Consider the following 22,350-nt stretch of genomic DNA (forward strand, 5'->3'; position numbering starts at 1 on the left):
ATTTGTAGACAATACCATGACAAAAACATAAGCCAACAATGTGAAAACACCAATGACTAACTGGGCAGTAGTTATCCTGCAGTTCAAAACAAAAAAGGTTAAGCCTAAGAAGTTAAAAACAAAAGCCCAAACCAACCAGCCAACCAAGTAAACAAATCCCCTTGAAACCAGCTACTTAAAAAAAAGTGACTTATGGTCATTACATTATATTAACCACAGCATTTTGGTAAAATATAGATAATAGGCATTTTCAATATCAGTAGCATACTAGGAAAGTTTTTAAGGTTATTTAGATTTTCAAGGACTTAAGTTCAACGGAAAATATGCTCATGTACAAATCACCATAGTTTATTTTTGTGATTCAATATTGTGCTGAAAATTAAACTGAGCTGAACATATGATGCAAGACACTATTATTAAGTATAGTTTATTCTATTAAATGTTGAAAAATCTTTGGGGAAATTTTCAAAAATAAATGCTCAATTGAATTTGATCTTCCCCCTCCATTGAGTTGTTCTATGTTTACAGTTATTTGTGAAGTCTTATTTAAGGATTTTTAAAAAAGGAACTAACTTGCTTCCATGACAGCAAAGAGTCATCAGATTTGAAAAGGAAAAAAATGGCACTACAGTAGCTACTAATAGAGAACATCTCCTCAGTTGTTTAGGAACAGATATTTGCTAGAAAGAAATGGAACCATCCTTTGTGTTAAATGTCCTTCTTCCTATTTGATGCACCAAGGCCCCTCCTACCATGTGTTCTAGATATACTCTTGGGGGCTTCATCTATAGCCACTGTACAACTGTTGTTTTGCCGGGTGAGACTTGTCGCCTATGAAACAGAGAAGGCTCCTGGGGTTTCTCAACACCCTGAGCACAAGTCCATGTTTCTTGCCCTCGCTGCTCCTCTTCTCTCCACCCACCGCCAACTCTCCTTAGAGTCTGTCCCCTGTCCTTTCCTCCTCTTTTCCTTCCTTCCCTCACTCTTTGCTCTTCTCACTGGTTTTCTTCTTCCTTACTCTGTGTCTTTGTCTTCTTCATAAGCCCCTATGAGCTTATGACAAGCATTTTGAGTTGCTTTTTCCACAGTGTGACAGACGGGTCTAATTGCATTCTACTTACTGAATCCTCTTATGATCCACATCATACACAGTTGGCTATGCTCTGACCTAAGGAATAGAACTTTCTGCTTTTAAAAGTTAAACTGCCTCTTAGAGGCCAAATGACTAAATGCTGAAGTTAAATAACCCAGCTGATTCAGAAAAAAATTACCTTAAAAGTAGCAAAGGCGTCTGAAGCAATATCAAATGTTGACAACTCCACATACTTAAAGAAATCTCTGAATTGATTAGAAAAGAGGATGATTTTCGCAAGCGGTTCATGTCGAATACATTCTCTCAGCATAATCCCACAACGTAAGGCGATCTGTGGGGTTTCATATCTAAAGCATAAACAAAAGAGAAACAGAGAACTATGTTGTTTTATTAACAAAATAATATTAATGGTATCAAAAGGACCATTTCAATACTACTGTTAATGGAAGCATAGATACCATTTGTCACAGTTCATTCAAACACCATTCTTTCAATACCCACTAAATATCCACAATGTGCCTGGCACTATTCCAGATGTTGGGGACAGAATAGTAAGCAGACAAGGTCACTGCCTTCCTAGCATTCACAGTTTAGTGCAAATGTTTCTGGTGGGGGAGGAGACAGACTATAAACAATGAAAAGATAATTTCATATACTTCAGTGCTGTGAAACTGAAGACAATAAAATAGGTATACTATAGAGTATACTTAATTTGCTTTACTTTAGACTGAGTGGTCAGGGAAGAGGCAAAGCATTCAGGCAAAGGGAACTAACTGCAAAGGCTCCAAGGAAAGAACCAGCAGCTTTGTAAACCAAGGTAAGGAGTTTCATTTTTAAGTGTGATAGGAAGCCTTTGGATAGTTTAAAGAAAGCAATTAACACAGTCTGTCATATGCTTTAAAAAAGATCACTCTGGCTACCTGTGGAGAATCTTGTAAAACAGGGAAGAATGAGCTGGGGAGCTAGAGTGGAAGCAGGGAGACTAGCTATTAGGAGGAACAGAAGCCCAGCTAGAGATGATGGGGACTTGGATTGGGGTGGCAGTAGTAGAATAGAGGACTGTGGGCAGGTCATGCATATTATTCAGGGGAAGAGTCAACAAAACTTGTACATGTTGTAGTTTGGGTAGGGTGAGGAATAAATTTGGGGTGAGGGAAATTGAGGATTCAAGAATAATAAAATAATATTTACATGAAATTCAGAATCAAGAATAAAATCTCTTTCCCACAATTTAGGAAACAGGCTACTTTGTAACATCAAATTTATAAATACAGTAGGGAAAATAGCAAAGAAAGGTATTTGAGAGAATTCATTAAACCAGTGTGGTATTTATTCATTTTTTTCCCCATTTTTATGTGGAATAATATTCACAAATATCATCTGAATATTCCCTGAAAAACTCATATTGACATTAAATGTTAATATATTCAGATAGGCACTATTCTTTGCAGAATATTAAAAAATGCCAATTTATAGTGTTAGCAATTTCTCTTATCAGAAGAATTTGAAAATCAGCCTATTGGCATGCATGGAAGAGTTATAAGGTGGGTTTTTATTAAAGATGTTATAAAGATGGGTACGTTTTCTGAAATGTGAAGGAGAAAAACACTATCATTTATTAGTAGAGTACTTAGGAGAATATAAAATGAAGACTGTTGACCTAGAGAAAGAACCTAAGGGGCAGACAATTAAAATCCAGACTTATTAGTAAGATATTTATGGACTTTCATAATTTTGCTTTAAACTTAACTTTTCAATTTCATCTCTCATCACATTCCTTAATTCCTTGGGGTATGCCATTCTCTCAACCTAGAATGCCCTTCTCCTTAAGTTTCCACCTCTAAGATTCTCTCGTCTTTCAAGACTTAGTTCAAATGCCACCTCCTCCTTGAAGTGTTTCCAATCACCTACCATTCAGAATCACTCTCCCCTTCCTTCATACTCCTACAACAGCTTGTCTGTAATTCTACTTCAGCACTTTTCTCATTCTACACTATAGTACATTGCAATTAATTGTTATAAATCTGTTTTCTTTACCTCATTACAAACAACTTAATTGCTAAGGATATGTTTTACTTATCCTGTTACCTTCTCCTCTCCTCCATATGGTGCCTATGTCTTATTTACTGTTACCTTCCCCCATCCCTACCCCAGTCTCCGAAGAGTGCCTAGGATAATGCTTTTCACAAAGGCATATAATGAATTTAATAAACTTCAAACTCTGATTAAAATTCTTAATACTAGAGGACTCTAATGAGACACAAACTTTGGCTTAGAGAAAAAGCTGTATGATCTCTAGCCAATGTTTTCTCATTTCTTAATTCAATTGTCAAACTGAAACTATCTATAAAAAAAGTTTCTACTCCAACTTTTGTGTATAATTAGTTCTCTTTTTTCTTTCATTTGGTGAAGTTTATTGGAACCATCTGTGATGCACTGACTATTCTTGAGGACCAAGAGAATATTTTAAAAGATGCTACTCTAGGTCAGAACACTTGTCATCCCATCCTAGTAGTTTGTGCCCAAGAGTGGAACTGTCATTTCTCTGAGATGACAACTTCTTAAAGTTAGGAATATATTGGGATATATAAGGAAAGTCCTAATTTTCCTCAGTACCTTTAAGGAATTTATAATTCACATACATCATTTCAACCTGACTACCCTCTAGGATATTGACTTTTGATAGTTTATTGCCTACTATATAAAGAAGTGCTCCATAAGTTAAGCCTACCTTAAGTTTCAAATCCCAAGAACATTAATATACTTAGGTTTGGTAAAGAATCAATATTTGGGCTTCCCTGGTGGCGCAGTGGTTGAGAGTCCGCCTGCCGATGCAGGGGACACGGGTTCGTGCCCTGGTCCGGGAAGATCCCACGTGCCGCGGAGCGGCTGGGCCCGAGAGCCATGGCCGCTGAGCCTGCGCGTCCGGAGGCTGTGCTCCGCAACGGGAGAGGCCACAACAGTGAGAGGCCCGTGTACCGCAAAAAAAAAAAAAAAAAAAAAAGAATCAATATTTACCTCATCTATTTTATTCTACTTGTGGATAAGTGTCTCAAGGACAAAAGACCACGACAAATCACTATGTTCTCCATAACAATTAACTTAATGGCAGGTTGCTGATAAAGGTTAATCCAATGAATGTTGAATCACTATTTTATAGAATTGAATCATATCTTCCTACTGATTTGCAGTTTGGATCATATAGTCCAGACTATATAATTAACTGTGTCATTGTGCAGAATGCACACTACTTTTATGCATGCTTATTCAAATAATAACACTGTGTAAGATCTGTTTCAAATTTAATAAAAGCCAAAGTGTAAGAGAAATGATCTCATCTAGCAGTGAGCTACAGTAAACATTACACAAAAAATGGTTAGAAGAAAGATCTTGTGCAAGAATATCTCAATTTAAGAACACAGATTATATTATGTAAGGAGAAAAATGACTTTTGTTGTTACTGATGGAAGAAACAACGTCAGCCAGCACTAGGAAAAGTTTTGTAAAATGCCATTCAGCAAACACTTGGCCTCCTCAATATAATCAAGAAGTTTTGCTTCTAACCTAGAAACATTTGCTTACTTTAAAAATAGTGAGCTAACTCTGTCCACTGAAAAGGTCTAGAAGCAATAACAATCCAATGTCAATGAGCATCCCTAGCATCCAGATTATAGTCCCTAAGAACCATTTCTAACTAAAACGAGAAAGAGTCCTTGGTAGAGATGGCTAATTCCAGGTCTGTGTTAGAAAATGTACAAGATGGGCCAGAAAGCAAGGAAACTCTCACAAACTAATGGGAGTGATATCAAAAGGACATGGGTCAACTTGAAGAGGCCACAGACAGATAATCAAGCATCAAAAGAAGTTTTTAGGGGCTTCCCTGGTGATGCAGTGGTTGAGAGTCCACCTGCCGATGCACGGGACACGGGTTCTTGCCCTGGTCCGGGAAGATTCCACATGCCGCGGAGCGGCTGGGCCCGTGAGCCATGGCCGCTGAGCCTGCGCGTCCGGAGCCTGTGCTCCGCAACGGGAGAGGCCACAACAGCGAGAGGCCCGCATACCGCAAAAAAAAAAAATTTTTTTAAGTACGACTATATAAGATGTATGAAAAAACACTAAGTCCACTAGTTCATAATGATACTACAGGGATACAGGGGTGAGGAGGAGGAGGAGAGAAGAAGAGAGGAACAAGGGGGAGAGGGAGAAAGACAGGGGGAAAGAGAGAGATAAATAAATGGACACCAATGGAAGTTCCTAGGTTAACAATTTATTACTTTCTAAACTGATAATTGAAGGAAAAGAATTAGGCATTTATTCTTCCTCTCCAGTATGGACTGTACTTCAGACTAGTTAAATTGTGGTGGAAGAGGGAAAGTTATTCTCTATAAAACTAGTCCAGTCAATAAATACATAAGGAATAATAAAGTTAGAAAATCACCTTTTTGTAACCCCTAAGGAAATGACTGAATCAGGCAATGTTCATCAGTGGATGATAAAACAATTAAGTGTAGTTGATGGGGAACTTTATAATGGATTAGGCTGCCACCATCTGAACTCATTGCTCAGTCTTAGCATTACTAAATGTATGTCTCCTGATGTGATGAAACACAAACTACACAGCACCACTTACAAAATATGACTGCCATAATAAAACTGAATCTGAATCTAATCAAGCCTTTAAATATAACCTCCAGTGAAGCAATCTGACAAACCTAGAACAAAGGAAATTATGTAGGATAACTCATGCAGTTTTTCAACAAGTCAATGGCATAAACATGGGAGAAGGTGCTGTTTTAAATGAAAAGGGACTTAAAAAAGACTTAAGTGACATTATAAGCAAATACAATAAGTGGACCTTATTAGAATTCTTGTTTGAACAAACCAACTAAAATTTGGGGGGGCAATCAAGGAAATTTGAGTATGGACTGGGTATTAGTTATTAATGAATTATTATTAATTTTTAAGTGCAAAATTACATTGTAGTTATGTAAAAATTATCTTATTTTTGAGATGCGTATTGATGCGTTTAGGGTTGATATGATGATATTACATGAGATTTGAGATTTGCTTTAAAATACTCCAGTCAAAGAAAAAAAAAAAGAAAAAACAAGGGAAGAGGTGTTGGGAAGACAGATGAAATAAACACAGCAAAACACTGACAGTTGTTAAGGCTAGGAGATGAGTACATGGGATTTCTTTGCACTGTCTTGTTTTGTATATGGTTGAAAATTTTTGCAATAAAATTTTTACAAATAAGTTTATTAGGAGAAATTTATTATTTTAATATTGGACTTCTGGAAAATCTTCCACGGGCAATGGTTCTTTATGGATCACTGAGAGCAGTTTAGTGACCTCACTCTCAAGTTCTCTCAGTACCCTGAAATGTCATTTGCGTGGGCCAGGAGAAAAGTTCGTTTGAAGTGAGAAAGTCCTTTTTAATGATCTTTTCATAAAATTTGGGTTCCAAATCCTTTTACTGTGTTTTGTATCCCATATCCAAATGATTCTCCTTGATGGACAAGAATCAATTTCTTTCTGTCTTACATTCTTTATGGTTAGACTTAGGTCCAGTATAGCATGTTACTATCATATCCCTAAATGACATTATTTTTTTATGATTTCTGTCTTTTTTTCTTTTTCTTTTTTATTATTATTTTTATTGGAGTATAGTTGATTTACAGTGTTGTTAGTTTCTGTGGTACAGCAAAGTGAATCAGTTATACATACACATATAACCACTCCTTTTTAGATTCTCTTCCCACATAGGTCATTACAGAGTATTGAGTAAAGTTCCCTGTGCTGCACAGGAGTTTCTTTTTAGTTATCATTTAATATATAGTAGTGGCAAAGCACTTAGTTCTGTTGAGACATGTTCTTACTAACATGTTTAAAGAATTGAGATAATTTCAAAGAGCAATTCAACTAACAGAATAATGCTGACCTCCATCTTGAGCCATATTCATCATCTGACTCCACTGTCTAATCTTCTTTTTTTTTGCATTTCTTTTCTTTTTTTTTAGATTTTTTTTTTTTTTTTTTTTTTTTTTTTTAACGGTACGTGGGCCTCTCACTGCTGTGGCCTCTCTCGTTGCGGAGCAACAGGCTCCGGACGCGCAGGCCCAGCAGCCCTGGTTCACGGGCCCAGCCGCTCCACGGCACGTGGGATCCTCCCAGACCAGGGCACGAACCTGCGTCCCCTGCATTGGCAGGCGGACTCTCAACCACTGCGCCACCAGGTAAGCCCCTATTTTTTAGATTTTTATTGGAGTATAGTTGCTTTACAATGTTGTGTTACTTTCTACTGTACAGCAAAGTGAATCAGCTATACATATACATATATCCTCTCTTTTTTGGATTTCCTTCCCATTTAGGTCACCAGAGAGCATTGAGTAGACTTCCCTGTGCTACACAGTAGGTTCTCATTAGTTATCTATTTTATACATAGTATCAATAGTGTATATATGTCAATCCCAATCTCCCAATTCATCCACACCCCCTTTGCCCCCTTGGTATCCATATGTTTGTTCTCTACGCCTGTGTCTCTATTTCTGCTTTGTAAATAAGATCGTCTATACCAATCTTTTCATATTCTACATATATGCGTTAATATACAATATTTGTTTTCCTCTTTCTGACTTACTTCACTCTGTATGACAGATTCTAGGTCCATCCACATCCCTACAGATGACCCAATTTCATTCCTTTTTATGGCTGAGTAATATTCCATTGTATGTATGTACCACATCTTCTTTATCCATTCCTCTGTGGATGGACATTTAGGTTGTTTCCATGACCTGGCTATTGTAAACAGTGCTGCAATGAACACTGGGGTGCATGTGTCTTTTTGAATTATGGTTTTCTCTGGGTATATACCCAGTAGTAGAATTGCTGCATCACATGATAGTTCTATTTTTAATTTTTTAAGGAACCTCCGTACTATTCTCCACAGTGGCTGTTATCGATTTACATTCCCACCAACAGTGCAAGAGGGTTCCCTTTTCTCCACACCCTCTGCAGCAATTATTGTTTGTAGATTTTTTGATGATGCCATTCTGACTGGTGTGAGGTGATACTTCATTGTAGTTTTGATTTGCATTTCTCTAATGATTAGTGATGTTGAGCATTCTTTCATGTGTTTGTTGGCCATCTGTATATCTTCTTTGGAGAAATGTCTATTTAGCTCTTCTGCCCATTTTTTGACTGGGTTGTTTGTTTTTTTGGTATTGAACTGCATGAGCTGTTTGTATATTTTGGAGATTAATCCTTCGCCAGTTGCTTTGTTTGCAAATATTTTCTCCCATTCTGAAGGTTGTCTTTTGTCTTGTTTATGGTTTCCTTTGCTGTGCAAAAGCTTTTAAGTTTAATTAGGTCCCATTTGTTTACCTAAATGACATCACTGTTTGATATCTGAATGCACCAATCAAATTATGTCCCCAGTTTTCAAGCAACTTTACAAGAGATAATTCAGTAAAAATGCTGATTTTTAACAAAGAGCTAAACCTCTAGCATTTCAAGCTAACCTAGAAAATGGTAATGGGTAAAGCTGGTTCATTCAGGGCTTCTTGTCTACTCTGTCCTCAGGGTCTTCTATAATTACCTCTCCCTTCTTATCTCAAGGGCTTCAAATCTTATTAAGGACGTATTAATGGTTAAGAAGATGGGATTTAGAATCAGATCTGGATTGAAAAATTGGCTCTGTTACTTATTAGCTGTATTTATAACCTTGAGCAATAGTCTTACTCTAAGTTTCAATTTCCTCATCTGTAAAATGGTAAGGATAATACCTAGTCCTCATAGTATTGTTAGAAGGATTAAATGAAATAACATAAGACGTTGAATGTAATACCTGGCACACAGCAAACACTCAATAAATGGTATCTATAAAACAGGATGTGAGGCAATGAGTTTAAAGTTTGGGTTAAAAAATAAAAGAAGAATCATTATAATATAGGATAAAAACCAGAGAAGTCATCACCAAATTGTTGATAATGGTTTCTTTGGGAAGGATTATGGTATGCACTCCCTTTCTATATTATAGATTTCTAAAATGTTTGAATTTTAAAAATTTATTTGTATTGAAGTATAGTTGAATTACAATATTGTGTTAAAATATCTGAATTTTTAAATAATAAACATGTATTACTTTGAATCAGAAAAAATAAAATGTTTTAAAAATATCTACTCTTACACAACATTGTAAAGCAATTATACTCCAATAAAGATATAAAAAAGAAAATAAATATAAATAAATAAAAATATCTACTCCTCTTCATCCCCAATATCACCACTAAAGTTCTGGCCCAATTATCCCTTGCTTGGACTCTTCCAAGCTGGAATCTCAGACCCCCAATTCTCCAAGCCATTTTCTATACTGCCACCAGAACTCATCACATCTAGTCCCTGGATGGCTCCATGCTGCCTTTAGAATAACATTTAGACTCCTTGGTAGGACTGAAGGACTTATGAAGGACTCTTCATAACTTGGTCTTAGCCCTTCCAGCTTTACCCTCATCCCTACTTTCCATTCACACTAGGTTCCAGCTGCATCAGAATTCTTGTCATCCTCCAAACACATTGTGCAATTTGATGCCTCTGTGGCTTTGCATGGGAGGTACCTAATCCTTCTACTCTCTGTGTCTATTTGGAAATTTTCTACTTTAAGACCTGCTTCATTTTTGACATCTCAAGCAGAGGTGATGACTTCTTCATCTGTGCACCCACAGAATATACTGGTAAAGAAACAACAATGAGTTGTAATGAGTTATCTCTGCTCACTGTAGACTATAACTGCTTGAAGACTGGAAAGCTGGATATTGTTCTGAGAGCACAGATTCTGGAGTCAGACTACTAGAGTTTAAAGTATACCGGCTATGTGACTTCGGACAAGTTACTTAACCTCTCTGGGCTGCAGTATCCTCTTCTATAAAATAGGTATAATAAAAATAACAACAACAAAAACAACAATAACTATCCACAGGACTATTATATAAATACAAAGCAGGGCCTGACATATACTAAGTACTATGTTAACTACTACAATTACTATACTTACTATTATTAGTGCTATTATTATTGTAGACCCCTAATAAATGAACTAATAAGCAGTTTTAGCCTGACAACCTAATCTAATTATTAACTTTTCAGAAGATATGGAAAGACGGTTTATAAAACTTTCCTGATGAATCAGATTTGAGGGAGTTATGCTTAAAATAAACAATTCTTATTTTTCTATTGTGTGCTATAATTACATGAAAATGGAGTCTTAGAAATCTGTATATTGAGAAAGTGTTTTTTAAATTAAATGACTCAAAATTACTTTTTCCACATATTAGAAAACAAATGAAAGCTAAGTTTTTTCTTAAATACAGAAAAAATGACATATAATTATTATTAAATTATCCATTATAATAGGATTCCTGGTAAATACAGGTGATTAATGAATAGAAGAGTTCATATTTGAAATATAAGGAAAATTTCTACTTACATCAATTTAATAGTTTGTTCAGAAACTGAGTGATCTTTTGCAACAACTAATTTGTAAAAGAATAGTAGTCATTTGAATTCATCATAAAGTTCACCACCAAATAGGACAGAGACACATTTTCAAATAATTAAAGATAAAATAAAGATATACTGATTATTCATACTCAGTAAATTTGATATGTAATCATAATTGCAAAAGTGCCAATGCCCCACATGTTTTATAGAATCACATATAAACAAATATAATCTAGTAGGAAAAAGTTATTAAAAGAGATTCCAACCTTTATCATTTGTCTCTCAAAATTATTGATTTATAACTTACAGCACCACTTCTCAAACTCCCTTCCCTCCTCTAATTTACTCTGCAGCTCCCACTAGTAAACCTCCAAAACCCTCTCCTGATATTAGTGGTTTTTCTCCCTCTGATTCCTTCCTCCTCATCTCTAAGTCTTGTTTGTGCCAGTGGACATAACCTTCTAGCTTAGTCTAATTCCCCTGCCTGGCTTCCTATCACTAGGTTTTTTTCTCAACTCTCTCTACTGAAAAAGGAGAAGGGGTGGGAGAAATATAGGGGACAATTACATATTAATGAATCCTGTGCACATCACAAATAATAAAGGCTCACTACAGATCTGTAATATGTTCCAGCAGATAAATTATTAATGAATAACAATTAGAATTAGTTGTTTACCTTGTCTCGTTATTTCTAGAAAGGGAAAATAAAGTTATATTCTCCAATATAAGTTGTAATTCTTCACCAACTTAATTTAAAAAATAAATATCCCATTACGCTAAATTTTCACATCTTCCACAAAGCATATATAATGTGTCAATGTTTAAAATGTATATATATTCTATCATATATAAAAGGAATGAAAAAATTACCCTACAACCATACTTTATAATTTATTGGATTGCTTTTATCTGAATTCTTAAAGCTTAACAGTAATAATTTTCATGTGTTTATAATTTCCTTGGTAAGAAGACACTAAATTCATATCGTTAGCAGAGCCACTTGTATCTGGTGCAGCTCTTTGACAAAATAAATACAAGGCAGTTGCCATCCCCTGACTGCTATTCAGTGACAGCAGCTACATGAAGGAGATCCTCCAAACAAATAATTCCCACTCCAGGAATGAAGTCCGTGGAGTTGCGTGTATCCTTCACATAACGACCCCATGGTGGAAGATACTGTTTTAGAACATCCACACAACTTCTCTTCCACATCAGCTGACAGGCTCTCCAATATATTTTTAGGACAACACATTTTAGCATTCTCAAGGGATCATTTATTTACAAACTAACTTTAAATGATTATTAATTTATCTTCACTTCCTGAAACACAAATCTGATATTCTTCTTCCCAAACTCTCCAATGACTCCCCATTTCCTACAGGATAATGTCAAATGCTTTAGCTTAACATTTTAGAATCTCCAGAAGGGGGTACCAATTGATCATTCCAGCCTTATCCACCAATGACCAGCTGGGCAGATCATAACCCATTACATTTTGTAGATCTTATCTGAGCTAGAAACAAACACTTCCCTTTATAATATTATTCTGACACTTGGGTATGGTCTTAATTGTATTTGTTTAAAATTGTACATATATCTCAATGTGAACTGCAGCTCTTAAGAGGGATAGGGATAATAATTTTTTAGACTAGTAGTTACTGAGTACTGAGTACCATGTGCTTGGTGCTATGCTCTGCAAGAACTACCTCAGTAAAGACTCAAAATGACATACTGAAGTAGGTTTTATTATTGTCTTCATATTACAATGAGGAAATCAAGACTTAAGGAAGCTAGGTAACTTACCCAAGGTCTTAGCAAGTAAATAGCAGAACCCTGACTGAACACACAGGTCGGTCTGACAATGCATAGTCTAAGGCATATAATGCAACATTATTTTAGCGCAAAGGTAATATTACAAATTTTATAGATAAGAAAACTGAGGCTTGGAAAAGTGCAGTGACTTGCCCAAAGTCGCAGAGCTAAGAAGTGGAAGAGACAAGAAACAGGAAAAATCAGAGAGCAAAAAAAGAGCTCTTATAAATTAAAAATAGGGTCGCTGAAAGGAGAATTCAGTAGAGTTTATCTTCAATGGAAGATACAATTAAGAACATCTCCTGGGTAAGCTGGGACGAAGTGAGAGAGTGGCATGGACTTACATATATTACCAAATGTAAAATAGATAGCTAGTGAGAAGCAGCCACATAGTACAGGGAGATCAGCTCGGTGCTTCGTGACCACCTAGAGGGGTGGGATAGGGAGAGTGGGAGGGAGGGAGATGCAAGAGGGAAGGGATATGGGGATATATGTATATGTATAGCTGATTCACTTTGTTATAAAGCAGAAACTAACACACCATTGTAAAGCAATTATACTCTAATAAAGATGTTAAAAAAAAAAGAACATCTTCTGACAAGTAAAACAAAAAAACAAAGAAACAGAAAATAGAAGAGATATGAAATCAACCCCAGAGATTTAACTTTGACTAACAGGAGAACGAGAAAGTGAGAACAGAGAATATAGAAGGGAATAAATTTTCAAAGAAACAGTATGTGGCAGAGAATGTTAACTGTCCACAGAAATCCTTTCTCCTCTTCTTCCTGGGCACTAACTACATTTCTCAGGTTTCCTTAAGAATTAAGAGGTCAAGTGACTAAGTGCTCTCAAATGGAATGTGAGTGCGAGTAATGCAAGCCATTTCCAGGCCTGGCTCATGAATTCTCCCAAGTACTTTTGCCTTCTTGTGGGCTGAAATGGCAATCAACAAAGTGATCTTAGGAACCACATGTTGAAGGAACCCCTGCTGACCTAGAACATCTGTTCTTCTCTATTATGTGAGAAATAAATTTATCTTGTAGTTGGCCACTATTTTGGGGTCCATTTGTTATAAAGCTTAAGGTTTGTTATAAGTTTAGCCTACCCTAACTAATACATGATACAAGTATATTTCCCTTTCCAGAACTGAAAGACTTAATTCTCCAGTAAAAACAATATTTTGTACTAAAAAACAAAGTAATTATAGTACACTACTTTGTTCAACAATGAATAATAATTACATAGCTATAATAATATAAATGTGACTAATAAAATTAAAAATTGTGATAAAGTATATTGGGAGGGTTAAGAGAAGGAAAATGGAGTAACAGTGGTGGTGGAAATACTAAATTGTCATCTAGTCTATGAGAAAGTTAAAAGATATTTTTTAAAATTGGTAAATCAGAAGTTAGTAAAAGCTCATTATTGATAATATAGAGGTAAATACCAGATGAACAAATAAAAAAGATGAAAGTGGTTGTCTTTGGGCAATGGGACTGAGGAATAGAGAAGGAAGAGTCAAAGAGCTGATGTTTGTTGATATTTCTGATTTTTAAACTATGTGGTATGTATTATTTTGATACAATAAAATGTTTTAAAATGTACAAGAAAGGATTTGGGAATTGAACACAGACGAGATGGACTAGAAGAGCATGCTAGATTCAAGATGGTAAAGTAGAAAGATAGAGAAGGGGAGACAAAAGATAGTCTGCTATCCCCAAGCCTTTCTACATCCATATTTCTGGTTTTAGGAGTTGGAGCAGCCTCAGAATGCCCAAGAAACATTTGTAAATGAGTATACATAAAAAGTAATAATCAGGAATTCTATTATCTGACCCGACTTTAGTTTTTTGGCTGCCCTGTGGTCCCATATACATACAGTGATATTTATTCTATCCTCACGTGAAGCATGTCACCATAGTAGATGCTAGCCATTGAAAGGATATCGTGTGTGTGTGTGTGTGTGTGTGTGTGTGTGTGTATTTGTCTAATGAGGGGATTCAGTCTTATGCAAAGAGGCTAAGTGGGCAGCTAGAAAAAGGGCAGATTGGAAAGCACAAGCAATAATGTAATAGGAAGAGATAACAGGAAAGTGGAGGAAAGAGAGGCAGTAAGTGGAAGGGAATTTATTTAAAAAGGATTTTGCTGCAGCCTGAGTAATCCCAGAGACATAGATTTGGAGGGCTAACTTCAAGCATGGCAAATATGAATCCAAAAGGGATCGTTTTCTCAAATGAGGCTAATGCTATATATTACTTTTAACAACTTTTCTAAACTCAAACCTACTTTAAAGGAAAGCACGCACCTACCCTTTGAGGAGCATAAATAGGATATGAGGATGAGCACTAATGTACTCCACAGTAGGACTCCGAGTGCCTATCTGTCGTCTCAGGATGTTGTTAAATATCTGGGTCACATCTTTTTTTCCCTGTTAAAGAAACAACCAACCATTAAGTTGTATACTTTAAATGGGTGAATTGCACGGCATGTGAATTATTTCAAAAGCTGTTTATACACACACACACACACACACACACACACACACACACACACATTCCATTTAATATGACATAGTATTTTCCCACCTGAGATTGTGAATTCTTTGACTTAATTTGTCTAATGATAGGTACAAAATATATAAACAACCAAAAAAATCAAGATCAAATAAAATCAATGCCCTACACATACAGTAAGCATTTCAAACTGTTAAATGCATGAAGTACAGTCAAAGCTTGTGTCTCAAGGCTTTCTGATTTCTCATTTTTATAGTAATAAAACCAAAGGTTAAGGACCACTTTTTAATGAGGGCCAGGGAACAGAAAAGGATATTTAGGGAATGGAAATTTTCAAAAACTTAGGACCATAAAATGGCTTATTGAGAAGCTGATCCTGGAGTGCTTATTTTGCTTATTTTTTAAAAAACGTAGCTTATTTTTTTTAAACGTAGCAATCTCTAATAATCATTAGAGATTAAATTAGAGATGGACTAGAAGAGCATGCTAGATTCAAGATGGTAAAGTAGAAAGATAGAGAAGGGGAGACAAAAGATAGTCTGCTATCCCCAAGCCTAGAGATTAAATTATCACAGTAGGAAGTTTTCTGCCTTTTTTTTTTTTTTTAAACATCTTTATTGGAGTATAATTGCTTTTCAATGTTGTGTTAGTTTCTGCTGTATAACAAGATGAATCAGCTATACGTATACATATACCCCCATATCCCCTCCCTCTTGCATCTCCCTACCACCCTCCCTAGGAAGTTTTCTGCTTCTTTGAGCTGTTTTCTAATTCAAACTGAACAGTTGACTTTGCATCCAGCCTATTTTCACAAGGCACACCTACCTTTAAAATGAATGCATCAACTCTTACATGCAATACATTTTCATCCTTTGATCTCTTATCACATTGTGTTTAAAAACATCAAAGAGTCTAAAGCTGTGTCTTGAATAGTGCCCAAACATCAAAAAACACAGCTCTGAGTTTGATCCTGAGCCCACAAATCAGAAACTTTGCAATCTCAGCCATAACTCCTTTTTTTTTTACCTCATTAGAATATGCTGAAGTATTTTTTTTCGTCAGCAATTTTAAGGCTTAAAGGATTAGACAAAAATTTATGGCTATAAAGTAATGAGATTTTCTTTCAAACAATTTTAACCCAAAGGTCTGTCTTCTAACTAGCCGTTATTCACGTAACAGCAGGATCCTCCAATACTTTCCTCACCCCAATGGACCACTTTCCTCTTGATTCCTGAAGAAGAAAATGGGTTTGCCACACAGATTCCTGAGTCAGTCTCTGCTACCCAATCTAAACCAAGGCCTTGGGCCACCATCACTGTTGTCAGCTCTGGATTTCAAATCCCTGCTCCTAGCTCCTCTCAGCCCTTGTTCATTGTCTTGCCTTCTACAACTAGTTATTTTCTCAGCTAGTTATTTTATATACTGTTTATCCAAGTATAGAAAACCACCTCTTCTCCTTCATTTGACATATACTATTAGTACATAGTTCTTTTATCAAGGGTTTAAGGGTAACAAAGGGTAATTATAGTACAGTGCAGAAACAACTTCAAATTGAATCCTACACATCATAATTAAAGATTATTAAAGATTCCTCAGCATTCTTGATCATCTTTTTCCTTAAGCCCCTTCCTCTGTCATGGCTCTGGAGCCTTCTCTCTCCCTTACTCCAGACCCTTCTCCTATCTCTCTTCTATTTCCTACTCCTATCAAATTTAGCCAAAGAGACGGCATTTCTCAAATTTCTGTTATTTTACTCTGCAAAGGGAATCTAAGCTCTTTTCTTTCAGTCTTTTTCCTTCCAAACATTGCCTAGAGACCTCACCTTTCACAACTAACAAAAAAGCCCATGTAGGTGTCTTCTAAACAAAAGTTCTTTTTTTTTTCTGTAAGGAATGCTCCATCCTTTTAGGTTATCTGGCAAAAGCTGCAGCCCTTCCGTAAAGTAATAATTTTCCTTTCCTGTTATAAAAATATAACAAAGATTTTACAGTCAAATGACTGTTACACTCTTCAAAGAAGCCCCAGGAGAGGCTATTCACTTACTGAAGTATTATCATTATTCCTGAATTATGCGCTACACATTTACTAATTCTTTAAGAAAAGTGGCTTACTGCTGTGCTTCGGGACATCTTCCTTTGCTCCAATTCCCTTACCTCTGCTTCTATTTCTCACTCTCATACCTACATTGATTCATTCATCCAACCAATGGATATGGAACTAGGCATGGGAAATGCAGTCCTAGTACTCAAGATACTCTCAATCCAGAACGAGCTGTACCAGGGCTACCTAAGAACCAAGAGATGAGGAGGGTGGGGTTCTGTGTGATTAGACGGAGTTTTATCAAATGGTCACTAGTTTATATGGATACTTTAAGCTTGAGAAGGAAAGTTGCTGCCTGTGGGCTGATCATTCATGCTTCCAGTCCATAGAAATACACAAAACATTTCTGCAAGTGGGCTCATAATGCTAGTAATGGTGCATCCTTCCTGAAAATACTATGAGTATATAGTTGGTGGAATGCTTAAAACTGAACCATTTTCAATTTTAACTGTTTTTCATTCATTCATTCAACCAAGAGTATTTATAAGTATTTATTTGCTATGGGTTTGATTGAGGAGGTCAGCTTCAACTACTGAATATCACATTCATTTATAACTATGTTCTAGGCATCAACTAAATGAACAAAGTCAAGAACCATCTGGTCAATTATTCCTCAATAAAGCTGAAAAAAAGAACTGTCTGCAATTATCATGATAATAGACCTTCATAATGATAGTGTTGAGTCATCAGTAAAAAATGATTACATCTAGTATATAATTTTGGAGGAGAGGCAAGTATACAATGCATGTTATAAAGAAAATGTAAAGTAATCCACAAAAGTAATCTACTTAACTTTCTTCATTTGAAGAGTTAATCTTTAGCTACATGGAAAATGCACATATTCAGAAAGATAATTTTTTCCCCAAGGATTCCAGAGAATAAAAGTTTACTCTACTTGATAATGTATAAGTCAATTTTTAGGCAATTGAATGTCTTAATTCCCAAATAATTTTTAAGTAAACTTCTCTATATTTATTTCTAGTATACCATGTAAAATAAGGGAAATTTGCATAAGTGTTTCTTACTGTTCCTCTTTTGTTTTCTAAGCCAAAGCTGCACAAAATTGTGAGGCACCCTAAGTTTTTCTCTGGTCTACTCCCACCTCCCCAATTCTTGGAGAGCACTTTGAACCTATGCTATTCTGTGGTCGCTCAAGGCTTCTCCAGGTCACTGGACCTGACGACATCTCATCCCTGACTCAAGAGGCATGGACATATATACACTACCAAACGTAAGGTAGATAGCTAGTGGGAAGCAGCCGCATAGCACAGGGAGATCAGCTCGGTGCTTTGTGACCGCCTGGAGGGGTGGGATGGGGGGGTGGGAGGGAGGGAGACGCAAGAGGGAAGAGATATGGGAATATATGTATATATATAACTGATTCATTTTGTTGTGAAGCTGAAACTAACATACCATTGTAAAGCAATTATACTCCAATAAAGATGTTAAAAAAAAAAAAAAAAAAAAAAAACGTAACCAACCTTGGTCATATTCCTTCCAGCATCCCATTGCAAATTAAGCTAATCTCATAAACTAACTCAAGCTAACATATTAATTAGTGATGATAATAGCTTAATACATTGCTGCTTTCAGGGAAATGTGCAAAACAAGGGGAGATTTATAGAAATATAATACTGTATTCCAAGAGCAGGGAGTTACCCAGTTATGGTCACTCACCAACTAAATTTAAAACTAAAATAATAAACACAGAAACAAACATCAAAGGTTATAACAAAAATAAACCAGCTTACATTTAACTTAAGTTTGAGAAAGAGAGAAGATGAAAATATACTATCTGACATCTGTATATATCTGCACATGTATTTAGTGTTCTTCCATAACTTGTATATGTATATATATTTTACTTTAATATTTAAAAACAATGATATAAGTTCATATTATTCCTATTTTATAGATGAGAAGGTTTAGTCTCAAAGAGGTTATGATACTAACTATCAAATGGCAGAGCAGGGACTCTATATATAAACATTCCTAAATCCAAGTCAAGTGTTTTTCCACTATGCACAGCTCCTACAAATGTCCATAATACCTCATTTTAAACTAAATTTAAAAAACATGAAAGTATATAAACACAATGATAAAACTACACTTTAATTCCACATATGCCAGGTTTAAAAAGGAAATAGGGAGTAAGATGGGGAGGGAGAGTGACAAGCCAGGCAAGAGGAAAAAGTAGGAGATTATTGAGCAGAAAATGTCAAGGTTAGAGAAACAGGTAAGAGAGGGAAGGAAAGAAAAAAACAGGTGTTTCTGAAAGGAAGGCTGAGTTGAAGTCTGGGCCCTGAGAGGCCCTCAGTCAGTGTAGTTTCTAGTCAACACACTTGACTTCACTGTCCAGAGCAGTCTTGCCCTGCATTCCTCCTCCTCTGCTCCAGTCGGCCAAAATCTTCCCCTATCTAAGCCATCCAGAGAGCTGTGGGCTAGTATTTCCACAGATCCCCAGAGCCCTGACCTTATCTTGGTCTAATCACTGTAATGAGTTTCTTTTAACTTCCTTGGTGACAAAACACAAAGCAATTTACTTCAGAAATCTCCATTCTCTTCTATCTTTGAGAATTAATGGAGATCCAAGCACTTACCTGAGAGTATCAAAAGCCTGATAGTGGTAACAAAACAGCAAACAAATCAAAACCAAGACTTCCATCATTGAAATGTGCCTTACGTATATATATTTCATTGAAAAACCACTGATGATAAAATGCTTACACATATTCACCACTTATGTTTCTAGGTGTTGTTTTATTTATTATTTAGGCAATTAGGTATAATTGCTTTCAAAATGAGATAAATATCCTATATTAGTAGCATTTAACAAACTTCTTAAATCATTGGTATAAATATTTCAATTAAAGAAACAGGTCTGGAGAAAATAAGTTTGAATCTCAGCTTAGGCTCTTAGTAACTGAGTGACTTAGGGGAAATTACTTAATATCTTTGAACTTTAGGGTCTTTACCTGTAAAACAAGACTAATAATATAGTACCAATCATATATAGGTTGCTTTCAGAATTAAATGAGATGAGTGCTTGGAAACTGTACAACATGCAGTAAGCACTCAACAAATGTTATCTATTATTATTATTATTATTGACCAGTAAGTTTCTTACTTAGCTGCATAAAACTTAATTCCAGTATACCTTTTGCTTTTTTAAAAAAACGATTAAGATGATTTTAGAACTTTCAGGGGAAAATGGGATTTTAAATAATATATAAACAGTAATAATAAAAAATTACAGTCAAATATTGGTATGTATATAAAAATTGAAAAGCAGAATTGTCATCCTTTTGCAGATAGTTTACCTCAAAGTCTATCAGCTGCAGGTCGGCTATCAGTGTCACCAGCAGCCCACTATTGTAGAGTTCTTGTGCTAGCTGAGCCACAGCTTCTGTTGGGGGTTCCTTGTCACTTGTCCCACACAGAATTTCTTTCATTGCTTGCAGTGATTTCGACACTTCTTCTGAAGCCTAGTGACCAAAAAGTATGCTAATAGTTGAGTAATAAAAAATTTCAAGTTATAAACAAACAAACAAAAACCACTTATTGAGCCCTGCTTATTTATGATTAAAGAACTGTGTACAGTTACAAACAAAAACCATTCAGTAGGCACTGTGTTTTTTATTTCAGAAAATGTTACTAAAGTTAATTTATAAAAGAGAGATCTTCAGTATTTCTACTTAGTTAGAATAATTGAAATGATCTTCCTTTATTTAAAAAAATTTTTTTTTAATTAAAAAAGTGTTTTTACTTTTTGGCTGCACTGTGCAGCACGTGGGATCTTAGTTCCCTGACCAGAGATCGAACCCACACCCCCTGCAGTGGAAGTGTGCAGTCTTAACCACTGGACTGCTAGGCAAGCCCCCAAGAACTTCCTTAAATCATACTCATACTGAACTTTACTAGTAATTAATTACAAATTTAATTTATAAATTAAATTCAGTCCATTTTGAAGACTTATCAGTAGCTAGTAGTCTTTATTTAAATCATTTGTTAATGTTTTTCAACAAATCCCTATTATTCTGTTTTTTTTAATGGAGTAGGTACAAAATCATACATTGTCAAAACCCATAACCTTTGTCAATCCACTGATCCCTCACACATAACCATTATCTTTTTGTTATCTATGAAACTTAAAAAAAAGAAGCAAAAGATCTCACATTTTTTTAAATGGCCTCATATTTTATATGTTTTTATTAAAAACATATAATTTTGCTTTTATTAATTCTTAAAAAAATTATAATTAATTTATTTTATTTTAGGCTGTGTTGGCTCTTTGTTGCTGTGCGCGGGCTTTTCTCTAGTTGCGGTGAGCGGGGGCTACTCTTCGCTGTGGTGCACGGGCTTCTCATTGTGGTAGCTTCTCTTTTTGCGGAGCACGGGCTCCAGGCGCGCAGGCTTCAGTAGTTGTGGCTCTCGGGCTCTAGAGTGCAGGCTCAGTAGTTGTGGCGCACGGGCTCAGTTGCTCTGAGGCATGTGGGATCTTCCCAGACCAGGGCTCGAACCCATGTCCCCTGCATTGGCAGGCAGATTCTTAGTCACTGTGCCACCAGGGAAGCCCTCATTGCATTTTAAAGAATAATAGGAGAATACATAGAGGTAGAAAGTACATTAGTGAGTATTAGGGCTTGGGTAAGGGAGAAGGAAGTGCTGAAAATGTTCTGAAATTAGATAGTGGTGATGGTCACACAACCTTGTGAATAAACTAATAACCACTGAATTGTACACTTTAAAATGGTGGATTATATGGTATCTTAATTACACTCAATAGAAAATTTTTTTAAAAACAGGTGAAGATAAATAAATAAATAAATAAATAAATAAATAAAGCAAGGGCTGCCCTGGTGGCACAGTGGTTGAGAGTCCGTCTGCCGATGCAGGGGATGCGGGTTCGTGCCCCAGTCCGGGAAGATCCCACATGCTGCGGAGCGGCTGGGCCCCTGAGCCATGGCCGCTGGGCCTGTGCGTCTGAAGCCTGTGCCCCGCAAGGGGAGAGGCCGCGACAGTGAGAGGCCCGCGTACCGCAAAATAAATAAATAAAGCAAGCAAGCAAGCATGGGATACCAAAAAAAAAAACAAAACAGGTGAAGAAAAAAAACAGGCCAATTAGTTAACAATTTGCTGACTGTTTTTAAAGAAATATAGTTTTATTACTTTCAAGTATTGTATTCTAATCATTATAATTGAAGAAGGAAATGAGGAGAATAAGGCAAAATAATAAAAGTAACTCATAGTAGCATGACACTACTTAAAAAATTAGTTTCCAGATACATTTTATGATATTGCTAAAGCAATCCTTAATTTATTAAAGGTTGGAAG

At 35.9% G+C, this 22,350-nt stretch overlaps 1 protein-coding gene across 8 annotated transcripts in view; it reads right to left on the reverse strand.

The window, feature by feature from the left end:
- Positions 1-22,350, reverse strand: part of CAB39L (calcium binding protein 39 like) — a 101,883-nt gene that overhangs the window by 24,184 nt on the left and 55,349 nt on the right. For all 8 annotated transcript variants that reach the window (XM_027116321.1, XM_027116318.1, XM_027116324.1 and 5 more), the window contains 3 exons: positions 20,337-20,501; positions 14,713-14,831; positions 1,272-1,440 (listed from right to left, as the gene is read on the reverse strand). In XM_027116321.1, the coding sequence (XP_026972122.1) occupies positions 1,272-1,440; positions 14,713-14,831; positions 20,337-20,501 (453 nt within the window). The remainder of the gene's footprint in view (positions 1-1,271; positions 1,441-14,712; positions 14,832-20,336; positions 20,502-22,350) is intronic.

Source organism: Aethalodelphis obliquidens, unplaced genomic scaffold, assembly GCF_003676395.1.
Source record: "Aethalodelphis obliquidens isolate GAN/ISIS:26980383/991018 unplaced genomic scaffold, ASM367639v1 scaffold16, whole genome shotgun sequence".
In the NCBI taxonomy this organism is placed as follows: Eukaryota; Metazoa; Chordata; class Mammalia; order Artiodactyla; family Delphinidae; genus Aethalodelphis; species Aethalodelphis obliquidens.